At 37.0% G+C, this 15,844-nt stretch overlaps 1 protein-coding gene across 1 annotated transcript; it reads left to right on the top strand.

The window, feature by feature from the left end:
- The first annotated feature begins 361 nt into the window (after positions 1–361).
- Positions 362–15,634, top strand: LOC139725951 (uncharacterized). Its single transcript, XM_071637034.1, has 5 exons — positions 362–670; positions 9,727–9,863; positions 12,149–12,223; positions 13,835–13,905; positions 14,821–15,634. The coding sequence occupies exons 1-5, from the start codon at positions 450–452 to the stop codon at positions 14,875–14,877; spliced, it is 561 nt and encodes a 186-aa protein (XP_071493135.1). The 5' UTR covers positions 362–449; the 3' UTR covers positions 14,878–15,634.
- The last annotated feature ends 210 nt before the right edge of the window (positions 15,635–15,844 follow it).

Genomic DNA, 15,844 nt, shown 5'->3' on the forward strand with positions numbered 1-15,844 from the left:
AACATACATGAGCCAGCTACTCACTAACGCAGAACGCTCTCTAGTTAGGCAACACCGATCGATGACTTCCGCACTCTGTAGCCTCCCTGGTTTAGTGTTTACGATTGTACCACATGCATTCCTGATCCTCTGCCAAGATTCGCGCAGTAGTACAGTGTACAGTAGTACTAGTATCTTCGGGGGCATTTCGGGGACAGGGGAACCCCCTGCAGTAGAACGGTCAATTTCCCGCGTATGTGACGTCATTAAGTTCCCGCCAAAGTTGAGTTCCCAAATTCACGTACCTTGTACGTACACATCCGTTATCCACGTACTGCACGCAAATGTATAGCATTTTACATTCACTACGGCGACGTGCCACAACACTTGTTTCAAGCAATCGTCTCGCATGGACAAAGCTGTCTAAAACTGACCATACTGTACGAGTTTGTCGGTGCCTTTGTAAAGACATGCCTGCTAGTGCCGTAGACTCCCCTGTGAAGTGTCAGGTCGCAAATCCCCCTGCTGAATCGCCTGCTGAGAGCCAGGAACCTCCTCCGAAACGTCAGAAAATGGGTGCCGAGGTTTCGTCGTTTCATGAACAGCCAGTCCTGCGGTATGCTAAACTAGCGCCAGACGCCAAAGAACCGGTACGGGGAAGCGACCAAGCTGCTGGCTATGACTTATTCAGGTTAGTTTTACAGACCTATTTACAAAAGAACGAATACATGTGTACTATTAGTTTCATATGTGCAGAAGCCTGGTAGAGGCATGAAAAAGAAGAAGAAAACAAAGAAACAAATAAACAAACAAAAATACACTGACGGCCCAAAACCACTATTTCGGCACAATTGGACAATCACAAAACGGGAAAATTAAAGTTGTTAGAATAGGTTTCATTTTTATACCAATCCACGAGACAAATATTCAAGTTTGTAGTTGAAAAATATGAACACATGGTTTTGCTTTATTTTAAAGCTGTGATAATTTCTTTCATGGGGCGTAAATTTCATCATGTAACATACGTTACCATGTCATTCTATTTCAAATGCATTAAGATTGTTGACTACATTCTATGATTGAGATAATTATGCGTCAGATGTGAAGTATACCATCGGCTGCCATGTTTGTAAATGCTGCCTGCAGATGGGAAGGATGGCAAATGACCTGTATGCTATACTGAACACAGCATGTCCTATTTTGTGTAACCTTAGACAGGTAATGTTGATTTGTTTTCTCGATAATTTGACGTCAGACTTTCTTAAGAAAATATTTTCAACATTTATCAATCCCAAATTGCCCGCTAATTTTTGAGTATCATCAATGAAATATGTGAAACTATGTGCGCAAAAATATAGTCGTTAGATTCCACGTAACGTATGTTTCACGTTAATGTAACGTAAGTTACAAAGACAATACTACTACATGTGCAGCAAATTTTGGAACATTTTCTTTTTGGTTTTTGTATATATTCTTACACTAGTTTCTCTTCAACTCTAAGTGAACGAATATTATAACACGATGTCGCAATATTATGGCGATACAATTCTCAAAAATAACAATTAAAATAGTTGTAAAACTGCAAGACTTTATAACATGTCCTCGTATAAACTCTTCAGTAGAACAGTAATTCATAACTGTTGATATTTTGAAGACAATTGGCTTCATACTTATGAATTTATGGCACTGAAACGATAAGAGTTGGGAACATGCTGTTTCGTGCCTTAACGGATGAAAATATTGTCATGATGTACGTGTAATATAAAACGAGTGGTGGGTAACGTAGGTTTCACTTTAATTTTATCATAATGAAAGTTTTTGCATGCTTGATGTCTTGTGACTTGTTATCTTTATATTGATGTCTTGTAACTTGTTATCTTCATGCTGTTGAAAGATATGTTTCGAATCCATAACTTTGCAGACTCATCAGCTGTCGCAACAGTTACTCTATGCAGGAACAGTTTGAAAATAGCAGTTGCAATAAAATAGTATTCACAAAATTTTTAACACTTGTATGAAACAAGAAACGGCAGAAACGAGATGATTACCCTGTTAAAGTGCTTCATAATGAACAATAACGCCGTATTGCTTGTATTTAAAATGTCTGAACTCGGTAAACAAGAGATAAGGAAAGAAGGAACCGAGAAATGTTAACTAATGTTAACTAAATAAATGACCACTTTACTAAGTTGACTATGGCAAAATGAGATCCATGAAATAACGTCAAATTACACAGTTTCATTAGCACAATACTGGGTAGGATGAATGAAATTGTCATTAGTAAAATGATGTACTCGATTTTCCTTGTTATGTATGCATAAAACAGTATAATCCACAAGGATAACAAGAATAACAAGTCTTGCATTAATAATTCTTGCCGTATCTTGAAATTGTCTCCAGGAAAAATGTTTTGAATCTTTAAAAAGAAAAGTGAAAGGACAAGTTGCTATACATGCACAACAAAGGTACTGATAATGATTATAGGCATGCAGGCCCGTAAGTAGGATTTTTATGGGGTGGGGGATGGGGTCAGGAGTTAGAAAAAGTCGACCACTTCCAGTTTTAATCTCCTGACGGGCAGAAAAATAAAAAGCTCTCGTGCCATTTTTTTTTTGTTTCATTTCTTTTGCCGGGTTTCATCGACTGACAAGCAAGAAAAAAAAAGAAAAAAAAAGAAAATTGAAGAAATATAAAAAAAAGGCTTCAGCTCAATTTGATGCTGCCAGTACAAGCCCAATTTCATGTTTGTTTGTTTTTTTATTTCAAACGGGAGAGGGTGAGTCCACGATTCATTTTTTTCTTTTTATTTCCTTTTGTTTATGTTTTGACTGCTGGCAAAGGGGCGGGGGAGCCTGAACCCCCTCCCCTATAATTACCCTGATGTGGACCATGGTAGGGTAAAAAAAAAGATGTGTAACTTTGCTTCTTTTCTTTGTTAACTATGAGACGGGCATAAGTTTTTTTTTTTCTTGAATCTTTGCTTAGAGATATAATTTTTCGCCATTCTGATTACAGCTAACACATTCCCTATATATGGGGTTTTAATCCTAGCACTGCTCTTCCCCATTGCAACTGTATTAACCTCAACGAGAAGGAAGAACAAAAAATGTTAATGTCTTAAATATATAGCTTACTGAGACATATATTACTATAATTACTATTATCATTATCATTATTATTATCATGTAGGCCTGATCTATGATGGTAACAGTAATAGTTGAAATTACATTTCTCTAATGCACTGTATTTTTGTTGCCTTTTCTTCACTCAAAATGTGTTTTTCTTCACTTTGAGATCATCAACGACATTACGACAGAAATTTGAGTTTATTTTCTCCGTTAAAAATAGTCAGGGAGTAAGTCACCATATTGGTTTATGATAACCAATGATAAATATAATTGAAAAGACGTATTTCCCTACAGAATTCCTTCAACAATAGTTCGAGAACAATTAAATGTTATTTTTATCCACGCACATTCTCTAAAATATCCTTTTTCAATGACATGAATTGATGAAACTTACGTTACCAAAACTAGAAACTTACGTTACTACATTAATGGAGGGACCTGGTCCACTAGTTTTGAAGTAGAGATCTGTGTAATCTCTAATTTTATTAGCTATTCATTGAATTTTCTTAAAACAATGTTAAATTCATTGCTTATACCTGAAATATGACATCATTAAAGCCAAGTTGAACATCAACGCCCACCAAACGATTTTTTTTTAAAGATACTATGATTATGTCCCCTTTTACTGCATCCTCCAAACAAACAAGAACATACAGCTGTAAATGAATTTGATATGTTTTGACGCAGAAATTCATCAACATCATAACTGCAACAATTAAATTGTCTCAGATTAAATGGGCTTTTCCGTAGATTGTCTGTTATTAACATGACAACATCTTGAAACTTACGTTACCAAAATTTGAAACATACGTTACTTAATAAATTGAGTGATTTATTTCAAAAGAATAAGCCTGTACAGCAAAGTAATTACTGGATTTTTACGGTGGAATATACTGACTTAATAAACACACAATAAACAGAAGTAAAGCATGATTCTATGAAAAACAACAACACATTTCCAACAATCAAATACTTACTCAGTTTTTCAACACATCATGTAAAGGTATTTTGCGCGCTGCCAATGCTCAAGATGCCAGTAAAAGAGGTTGCTGAGCTATCCCATGGCCTCAAATCGACGGCACAGATTCGAGAAATATACATTTAGGTGGTAATTAATGGTGTAATTAAGCTTTCTGTCATTTGGTGGTAACGTAAGTTACATCACGTATGTAACACTTGTGGATTAAATCGTATAAGTTAGCAACATAATAATGAATCTTTTGCCACCCATGGGTATAAGGACAATCTACTCCATAAGTCTCAACTCTAGAACAATCATTCAGAGCCATGCACCTTCATACTTTTTACAAAGATGGTAACGTATGTTACTTCTCTTAAATCTACCTTTTTAAAATCTATATTTGCGAGATTGGCAGTCGCATGTCTTTTGAAGCTGAGTGATGAAATATTTTTTAACATAAACTTAGACCCCTTTTGGTCAGAAAAACAATACAATTGTGTAGTATACACTGTAATAGCATTACCAAGTTTGCAGTACAAAGATGGTAACGTATGTTTCAGCTGATCTGGCGACACATTTCCATCAGGTATTTTGTTGTTAAAGAATGATAAGCTTATGAAGTTGTGTTAGGTTTTCATAGAACGTTCGGCTACTTTTCTGAAACTGTGAGTAAGCTTCTTCTTTATGCTCATATTTTCCCACAAAGTTGAGAAAACATAAAAAATCATCGTTGGCGACATGCACTTTTGAGCCTGTTGGCCGAACTTAACCCTCCACCAATGGCTTAGTGGTACAATCTCGCCTTCGAAATGATTTCAGTTTTTGTCTATATGTCCCTTGGCATCACATAAAATCACAGGAGCATTTTGAAAGAGCTTTTTATCTCTCCTAGGTGAGAAGGAACATAAGCGACACGATTTTTGACCAATTGCGCCGAAATAGTGGTTTTGGGCCTGACGTCCTCTGACGAGTGTTATACACTAGACCACATAGATGTACATCTACAGTTTAAACACACATTGTGCTACACAAGCATTCCAACAAATCAATATGTTCATTTGCAGGTGCAAGGCCAAGGCCAAACAAAGGGGTGTGTACATAAAATGAGACCCTTAACGTTAAAACCCAGGATAGCCCATAAAATGTAGAGTTCCATATCGTCGCTGGGGCCACAAGACCTCGTATAGATCTAGACTACAGACTAACGATACAGTTACAAAATGTCAAATGTTCAAGAGCCAAAAAAACATGGCAGCCAAAGCACTATAGGATAGCGAATGGGAAATCCTTTCCTTTGACATGCTGTGGTGGCTTCATTTTTGGAGTAAGACAGTTGGGATTTGGACATGACATCACTTAACCCATTATTTGACTATAAATTAATCCAAAAAAGTCATTTTCACCAAAATTGCAGATACATTACTAGTACTAGGTCTTGTCACCCCAGTAACGATATGTAGGATTTAAGAACCTACCACCCACCTTGATGGTAGGACACGGGAGATCAACGTTACCAATACTCTTTTAAGTTTTAACTGTTATTTTACTAAAAAAGGCTGCTGCCAACTCTCACGCATTGACTGTGTGTGTGAGACTCACACATTTTGACTACTGGGCACGTCCAAGATAAGGTCCCCTCAGAATGCAAAATTTCATCTTTGCTCAATATTGACATGTTTGGTATCATGTTGAAGCTTATGAGTTGAAGTTTTGATTTCCATGGAGGAAAAAATGATATTATGTAAGTTTATGCAAATTTCAAAGGCTTCATTTGCATAAATGTGAAACACAGCGTTACGTATGGGACATTTATAAAAATTCATATTAATTCAAAGGAAAGCAAATGATATTTGATTAATATGTGGACATAAGAAGTTCATCAAATAGTTTAACTTGGTATAAAAATTTAGGGATTATGCAAATGATTATGCAAATTAGCTCGTGTCCTATCATGAGATGTCCCATACGTAACAAATTGAGGTCATTTTTTTAGGTTTTTTCTGAAATTGCTGAGGATATTTTAATGCCCTTTTGGAAAGTTCTAATTCATTGTTTAGAAAAATTAAACACCATAGAAAAAAGAAAAAACAGTAAAAGAAATACATTCTATTAGGCATTGAAATAATGTTACGTATGGGACAAATGCGTTACGTATGGGACATCCTCATACATATTGCATGTGAATGCATGTAGCTAGCTGGGAAGGTCTCTCAGTACACAAATGGTCAATCATCCTGAAGAAAGCATCCCAACATTGTAGCTACTTTTTGAGTTTTAGACACTTGAAACAATGCATGTACTTGACTGAACAAATTTCAGAAAGGGGGAGGGGAAAATGGCAAAATACACAATGAAAAATCAGCATTAAAGGGATGGTATAGTTTTTGTAGAAATGGGGATTCAGTTTTCAACATTTAAAGGGGAAGGCTAGTACAAATGTACCTGATCAGTGGGAATCAGTGCGAATGCTGGGGGATGATTGTTCCAATCCTTGTGGAATTCATTTAAGAGTACATTATATATCTACTGTTGTGTGAAAATTATTTGCTTCAGAACGGTCTCATATTCAAGTAATGTGCAGATTAATGCCCCATCACTGACCAGGGACGCTTACCTGGAAACATTAAACTGCACATTACTTGAATATGAGACCATTCTGAAGCAAATAATTTTCACACAACAATAGATATACAATGAACTCTTGAATGAATCCCATAAGGATTGGAACAATCATCTCCCAGCATTTCCACTGATTCCCACTGATCGGTTACTAGCCTTCCCCTTTAATGAGATGATGGGAAACCAATTCCATACAGAGCATACAATCCTAAGACTAGAGGAATTCAAAGTGTTTGTGACGGAGATCCAATTTGAAATGGTTGTGATATATACAAAAAATATATCAAGTATTAAACATGATTCCTTTTTATTGGAAGTGATACACAAATTGTCCTTATTCAGTTTCAATAGTAGCCACGACAAAATTCATGGGTATTCATACTGAGGTGTGACTCGAATCAATGACCTGACTGCTAGACAGACATCATCTACTCGATCACTGGGGTTCCACGCAGCAGGTATTGCTTATTTATTAAAATTAATATTTCTTATGTCAAGTTATTTTTTATTGAAACTAAATGGCAAACTGCCCTTCATCAATTGATGGAAGTAGACACTTTAAACTATTCAATTTTTCAGTAGTAACTATCCTGATAAAAATAGGGCATACACACTCAGGTTGGTCATAAAAAATATAGAATATGATTAAATATGATTATGATGGTAAATATATATATGGGGAATATTGTTCCCTTGTCAATCTGGAACAGTATTTGAGTAATTTCAACTGCTTCTACCTCAATGATTATGCAACAATTTGTTTATGGGTATTTTGCAAAATTATTTTACAAAATACCCATATAAACTTGGTTCTCCACACACTAAACAAATGGGGGACAAAGGGCATGCATACTCAGGTTGGTCATAAAAATATAAAAATATGATTGACTATGATTATGATGGTGAATAATCGGGGAATAATGTTTCCTTGACAATCTGGATCAGTATTTGAGTAGTTTCAACTGATTTTACTACAATAATTATGCAAAATACCCATACACATGGCTCGTCACACACTAAATGAATGGGGGACAAACTGTCCCATACGTAACTGTCCCATACGTAACACGTCATGTCTGTCTTTAATTAGAACCTGTAATTAGAGCTTTTTGCCTAATGACATGAAACTTACCTGTGATAATCTTGAGTGTTGTGACTTTCATCACAGTGAGTTTCATGTTGTAGAATGAAATACTTTCAGAGAGTTTTGAGGTTGAAAAAAATGTTCAAAAAAACAAAAGTTTTCTGGTCCCATACGTAACGGCACATATTTTCTCTTCTAGAATATAATTGTCACGGTCATTTTTCTCAATTTTTCACATGTTTATACTTCTTCTAGATATCAATCACCATGATGAAGTTCAATATGATCAAAGGCCATTAACACTATTTTTCAGGTTATAAAAGTCTCTGAATGTCCCATACGTAACGCGCGCATTATCTTGGACTTGCCCTACTACACACAATACAACTTACAAGTACTACCTTAAACGTAACGTTAGATCTATTAGATATTAGACTAATTAATCACATGCTCTCTCACTGATCTAACTATTAACAATAACATCATCTCAAGCGCAGACAAAAAAAAAAAAAAAAAATGGACGTTTTGATACAGGTGTGTGTGTAACAGAGACTCCAACCCCCCAAGCACCTGATCTGGAGATTCTACTGTCTGAAACCCCTAGCAAAACGGGAAACTCCAGCTTGATGTGAGCGAAGTGTGAAGTTTTGTGACTGGAGTCCAGGGCCCGCTTCAGGGCTCTAATTGTTAGAAGCGCTAGGTTTCTAACGGTTAGATGCTCTCGTGCTATCTAAGACTTATGTTTCAACATACGATATGGCAATAAGTAAGAAGTCATTTCAAGTAGGAGACACAGAGCCAGGGCGGGAGAAATCAAATCTCAAGAGGAGATTTTGTAAAATGGGCTTTCAGTGGGAGATCTCTCATTGAAAGCGGGAGAGACACTCAGGGGCCGTGCCAACCTGAATAGAACATGGTAAGGCCAAGGGGATACTGGTAAGCATGTGTTGAGTTTGCCTTGAGAGAGAATGGTACATGTCAGATTGTGGGTACCGGTACTTTAAAAATTAGACCTCGTGATCTATATTTAAAGTGGTTATTTTCGCATTAGTGATTGTGACCTGCCTCAACAAAAGGATTCTTATGTCCCTGACGGCCAAGGTGAGAAAATCGAGTTTGAAGTTGGATCATCAGAATCGGTTAAAGCCATCAAATTTCTGTTGGTGGCATAATGTTGTAGTCTAATGTTTCGTCTGTCATCTGCTGAGATTTTGAATCTAAATGATCAAAGAAAAGGCAAGTAATTAGCATTTTTTTGGGTCATGATTTTCCAACTTTCAACGGAACAGTAGCGTGTCCAAAGATTTTAATTTAGCACCACAGATAGACTGCCCCTAGCAACGAGGGAGTGATCTTATTGGTCAGTGTGTGGCATCCTGGTTACTGATTGGTCATGCATAGACCAATGGCACTAAGTTTGAATGAACGTTGGGGAAGTTGCTATGAGCGGACCTTCTATTGTCAAGAGGTGAAAACTGGAATACCTCCCGTTGATCACGTTTGCGTTGGGAAGAAAACTTTGCAGGCGGTTTTCTCGAAACACTGATTTCCTAGACTACTCAACATGGTTTCGTAAAATCACCAATATCTCCGCAAACGAGTACTTTTAGGAGTCGTGTTCTATATGAAATTATAGCAGAAGAGAGTAAGGGAATAATGTCATGTCATTTTCAGAGAATCAATCTCCATCGACTTTTGGATCCTTTTGTTGTAGCGGGTCACAATTTTTCGCTCTCGACTGGGTATAATGATTTTCGCGTGTTTTTAATTCCGCGCTATAAAAACGGTAGATAGTGTTGCATATCACAAGCAAAAACATTTGCGTGCTTTCATTTTCGTGCTAGTTTTTGTCGGTGCAAAATGCGAAAAATTTCCCCACGGCAAAAATGTTCACTTTTACAGTATTCTATCTGTGTGATGATGTCTGTTCTTTTTCCACCCTTGTTACCCTACAGTAATGCAGACATGGTGGTGCCATCCAAGGGGAAAGCCTTGGTCCCTACAGACATTCAGATCGCTCTTCCTGAGGGGTGCTACGGCAGAATCGCTCCAAGATCGGGTCTGGCAGTCAAGAAATTCATCGACGTTGGTGGTGGGTCTTCACAGTTTTTAGTCTGTTCTAAAAGCTCTTCATCTTGGAGGGGCAAAATAATGACAAAATTGTCTCTCCTTGCTAAAGACAGTGCATGCTCTTTTAAAAGCACACTAAACCCAAAACAACCATCTAACCAACCACAAAGACATGATGTGAGGTAAAAATGAAGAAATCAAGTGGACAATATTTTTCATGGAGAGAATCAGCCAAAAAGGACACCTGTAAACTCTTTATCATGATGTGGATATGTTTGATAGTAGCCATTGGAATGGTGAAGGCCATAGATTTGATAATGAAACATTGTGTATTCTGCTAACGTAATATAGAGTTTGTTGAGATCCTGTGTTTATTACTTTATATCTAACCTTTATCCCTCCACAACATCTCTTACTGTAAAAAAAAAAATCAAACTATTTAAAAATACAAAACAAAAGGTAGATCTCTCAGTGTTGGAAATGTATTATGAAGTGACGTTACTATATTGTTAACCATCAATACAATCTTTATCACATGCAGGGTGGTCCACAACTTGAAATTTTAGCATGTTGCAAGCTCAGAATCTGAGAATATTGCAGAAATTGAATATGCGCGGAGCGCACATGATGAGTACGTAGTACGCAATATTTTGCTGCTTATCTCTCTTTGTGCTGCTTACATTCAATGTTCTTTCTCATGTTTTGCACACAAATATCTAAAGTACCTGGTAGTTTGATGTTTCTTATGTTATGCATATGTTTTGCACATTTTTATGCCTCCGCCACGAAGTGGTGCCGGAGGCATTATGTTTTCAGGTTGTCCGTCCGTCCGTCCGTACGTCCGTACGTCCGTCCGTCCGTACGTTTTCGTTTACGCGATAACTTGAGTAATATTTACTGGAATTTACCAAACTTGGTCCAAGTATGAAGTATGATGGGGCAATGATTTGATTAGATTTTTGGTGAAATCGGCTAAAGGTCAAAGGTCAAGGTCAAATCATGAAATTGTATCCGTTTACGCGATAACTCAAGACTGGATGGAGCAAATTTCACCAAACTTTCTTGGAGGATGATGTATGATGGGACAATTACTTGATTAGTTTTTCAGTGAAATCGGACAGAGGTCAAAGGTCAAAGATCAAGGTCAAATCGTAAAATTTATCTGTTTACGTGATAATTCAAAACTGGATGAAGCAGCTTTCACCAAACTTGGTCCAAGGATGATGTATGATGGGACAATTAGTTGAGTAGATTTTAGTGACATTGGCAAGAGGTCAAAAGGTCAAGGTCAATGCTAAAAATGTTGCTATTTCCCCCATATCTATGCAATGCCAGCAGTTATTTTCTTGAAACTTAGTGTAGACATGTACTACTGCGTAAAGATTCTCCAGAGAGAGTTTCATGTCATAAGGTCAAAGGTCAAAAGGTCAAAAGGTTAGGTGAAAATGTTGCAATATCACTTTTCTCGCAAATGGTTCAATGTATCTTCATGGAACTTGGTACATATGCATGTACTGACTGGCAGGGATTATCTAGGGAATTTAGGGGTCATGGGTCAATAGTCAGGGGGTCAAAGGTCAAGGTCAACTCCTCAAAATGTTACTATTTCCCTCATATACTAGTATATGCAATGATTGCATTATTAGTTTTAAAATTTAATATATGTACATGTATTACTTAATGGTCAAAGGTCAAAGGTTAAGGGTCAAAGGTCAGGTTTAAATGAAAAAAAAGATATATTTTGTACTGTAATTACACTCTTTCTTCATACCTTGAAAGTTATACTCAATGCATAAACTTATAATAAGGTCGGTCAGAAGTCAAGTAAAAATTTTCAATTCCCCAAATATGTGTACCTGCACTCTTCAATAGACAATTATAGCAAACCCAGTTCGTGGAAAGTGAACATTCAAGATATTTCTGACAAACCTGTTATTTCAATATTTTGCCAGTTATGTGAAACTGTCATCACACATTGTGAAGACATTGTACTGTACACCTATTGGGAGAATCATGCATTATGGCGGAGGCATCAGTCGCCATAGCGACAATTCTAGTTTAATACTTTTACTTTGAGCTTGTTGCAAATTCTTAAGGATGTTGCATAGCATGTTGCTGGCTTTTTAGGATGTTGCACAAGAATTTTAGCATGTTGCAGCGACATGCTAAATCCCCTCGTGGACCACCCTGCACATGTTGTTGCACTTAGCTGATCCTGATATGAATCATGAATTATAATTTGTTTTATGATAACTGCATTCTTTGAAAACCTCACTCTGGTTTGGCATTTTCTTTTTTTTTTTGCAGCTGGTGTGATTGACAGAGACTACAGGGGAAATGTTCGCATCCTTCTTTTCAACTTCTCAGAAGAAGATTTCCAAGGTATGGTGCAGAAATCTTCCCTAGGTAGCTTCGTTTCACAATATTACAGTGGAAACTTGGTATAACGAGATCCCTTTGACCTAGACAATTTGCTCTTCAGATCAGATATTTTGTTATATCAGTAGTCAGTGAATATTGCAAAACAAAGGAAATGAATTCATGGGGACCAGATAAATTAATTTGTTATATCGCGTTTAATTGTAATATCAGATCTCTTTATATCAAGTATCCACTGTAGTGCTCAAATAGTTGTCGATGCAACAGTGAATTCCCCCATGAACAGTTACACTTGATTAGTTCTCATGGAATTAATTGTGTGTGCATCAATGCTATTGGAGCAAGAAATTATGTATTTTTTTTTTTTTTGTCTCATATATGTGTCATGATGACAGCAAAGAATGTAATATGTAAGTGCTCTTTAAGGACAAACAATTGTGTACAGCAGTCACCACTTTGTTGGGACACCTCAGGAATAAATCCTCAGTCCTGATTAAGCAAATGTCCCAACTAGAAGAGGTCAGATGTTTAGTCTTCCATATACTATGTGAAGTTCAACATGTGGGACTTTATGTCACACAGTGACTTGTACACATATGAATCATGAATTGTCAGGCAAGAAATCCTAACTAGTGCTGAATGAAAGAATCAAAGGGAGTAAATGCTGAAGGTCTAAAAGGCTCCATTATAGAGCATGAACCCTAATGACCAATCTGTAGGGTGGGGCACTTATTAGCAGACGTAATGTCACAAAAGCAATTTTGTGTGGAAGCACTTACTGTCAGAAGGATGACTCTCATGATGCAGTGTACTGGAAACCCATTACCGGTACTTCCAGTGTGATTTGTCACCACCATGAGTGTCCTATGGGAAAATTTTGTCACAGTGAGTTTTGTTGAGCAGTATTGTAGGTTGCTGCAATAATTGTCAACATCTGCTGTTAGTTGAACTATGATTTTAGACAAATTTTTGTTGTTGTGAGTGACTCGTGTCTGAATAACTCATGCTTTTTAAACTTCAAACAGGGTAGGTCGTAGGATGATAGGGTTTGCTTCCTGGGCCCCTTCTAGAAAGTCTTCCATTAAATGACCATTTTACAATGCTAGCATTGAATCCAAGAGTTGACATCTTCATTGTGTTGCCACTTTAGATGCCCCCGAAATGACACCTTGTGTATAATGGTCACCTGTCTAGTGTAACCCACTGCAACCAGCTGCTATCCTATTTCTATTTGTGTTCAACTTTTCACTGGGTAGAGAGGCCTCAAACTCTAGTGTTACTGAAATGATGTTCTCTCTTTCTACCAGTGTTTGTTACTAGCCTCATACATATCAACCTTTCACAAGGCCATCCAAAATGGTGACAAGTTTGTCTCAATGCTTGCATCTATTTCTTAGATACGACAATTTGTAACATCTGGATACCCATTTCAGTGATATGTGTGGTATATGAGTGTGTAATAGACATTTATTCCAGCTATTTCAAAATGAATTGTAATGACTGCCGTCAAGTCGATATTAGCTAAGTGCCTGTAAAGGTCAACCATGTCTTTTTCCTAGTATCGGTGCCGATTTGTGTAAGTGTTTTTCTTTCTTTTTTTCCCCACCTCTGCAGTGAACAAGGGTGACAGAATAGCACAACTTGTCTGTGAGAAGATATTCATGCCATCGCTGGAGGCTTGTGAGGTATGTTCTACTTGTCACAACAGGTCATAGAAAATTGCCAAAAGATATGGAAGGTTATGGATTTTTAAAGTTTCATGTGTTGTCATTTAATTCACACAAATTGAAATAATGATTATGTGATGTCATCACTTTGCAACTCTCCCATTAGCTCATACACAAAAATATAAACTTTTTCCCTTTTGGGGGTCAGTGCAGGCGATTCCTGTTATGACTAAGACTCAGGACTGACAGTTTTCCTTTATATCGAAACTTCTTATAACCATAGAGGATTTTGCACCACAAACTGTAAAGATAATGATTTGGGACCTGAATTTTTACTTCACTGTAACTAAATTTTGTTGTAACTGTGTCTGCTGTAATGGGAGCCCACTGTAGTTCAGCAACTGCAATATTTCTAGAAGTTATTGCTGTTGGTAATTACAAGACCAAAAAGCAACGATCCCAAATATAAGTATAGATTTAAAGAAAAGTTAGTTCTCCAGTTCAATTGAAGATTTGGCAGGCGATGACATCACCACTGGCCCCATTTTGAGTATGTAGTTGCAACTATAAATAGCATTGATTTGTCAAACATGGTAAATTCTAATCTAGTTATTCTCTAATTCTAGATGCAGTTTGGACTACAGTTTGTACAAATGGTGTTGATATCCCCAGGGGATATGGCGGGGCCCACATATCTAAGTGCTTTGCTCAAGGGGCCTTCAGCAATCCCCAGATCTCAAGATTTTTAAGATAGTTTGCCTCCATGTGATTGCCATAAAGGTGAAGTGTACTGCTGAGGCAAGCTCCTTTTATCACACTGTTAACACATTGTTTTCATGTTGCATTTATTCCATTTATGCACAAAGTTTTTATGAAACAGTAAAACTTTTCTTGCACATTGTTTATGATATATTTAAAATTATTTTCTTGCAGAGTCTTGAAGAAACAGAGCGAGGAGCAGGTGGCTTTGGGTCAACTGGAACAAAGTAGGCCTGTCTAAAAACTGTTCCATCAATAACCTGATACTACATGGAGTACCAAAGTGTGACGTCTTAGCTTTTCACGGCTGTAGAAATTGGTTCTGAATCACCTCGGTCATGTAGTCCAAATATCTGCAAGCAACGATCGCTAAAACCGTACATGAATGTACTCAGTTCCAACCCATAATCCACAACTGGGAACCTTCTGCAAACATCGTGTTTGAGACCAGCACTAAGTGAGATAGCGGAGGCCTAGACGTCATATGTTTGGTAACCCTACGATGCAATGAAGCTTCAGTTTGTAAGACCTTGTTATCATTCAGTACCAAGCTATATGTTTGTATTCATTTCCTCAAGTCTTCTTTTAATGTCTCAGCTTGTATTATTTGCAATGCATAATATGTAAAACTCTTTCTCAGGAAATCCCATATAAGCGCTACAGACTTCCATGATTCTGGTAACTAGAAAGGAGCTGAATGTGTAGAATGTACTCTTTTTGTCATGAAACTAAGACAAAAATGTAGAATGTACTTGATTTATCCTATAACTGAGGCATTTTCACATCCTTTCAAACTAGCCCAGTGGTCAATCCTGCGTAGCAGTAGAGAGTCTGTTTGCAAACCTGTCTATAGCACCCAACTGTCTTAGAAGGCTCAATAGAGCAATTCCTTGTCCTAACTTGACCTGTATAATATGTATGTACTTGTATGTACTGTATCTATCACATGTACATTTATATTTCATGACTTCTAACCTTTCAAACAAATCTGATTAATCCACAGTGTGTTATGAAATCAGTTTTACATGCAAAGAAAGATGAAAATGAGCCATTTATGAAAGCATATTTACCATTGTAGAATGCAATTTAATATTCAGTTAGAATTATGTGAACAGCTTAAACAGAGAGAACTCTTGGATTTGTTATAATCTTGTTTTTCTAACAGTCATACATATCAATGTCAAGTGAAGTTAACCAG

Source organism: Diadema antillarum, unplaced genomic scaffold (assembly GCF_040938485.1).
Source record: "Diadema antillarum isolate AM-2024a unplaced genomic scaffold, OU_Dant_1.0 seq00000069_RagTag, whole genome shotgun sequence".
Classification (NCBI taxonomy): Eukaryota; Metazoa; Echinodermata; class Echinoidea; order Diadematoida; family Diadematidae; genus Diadema; species Diadema antillarum.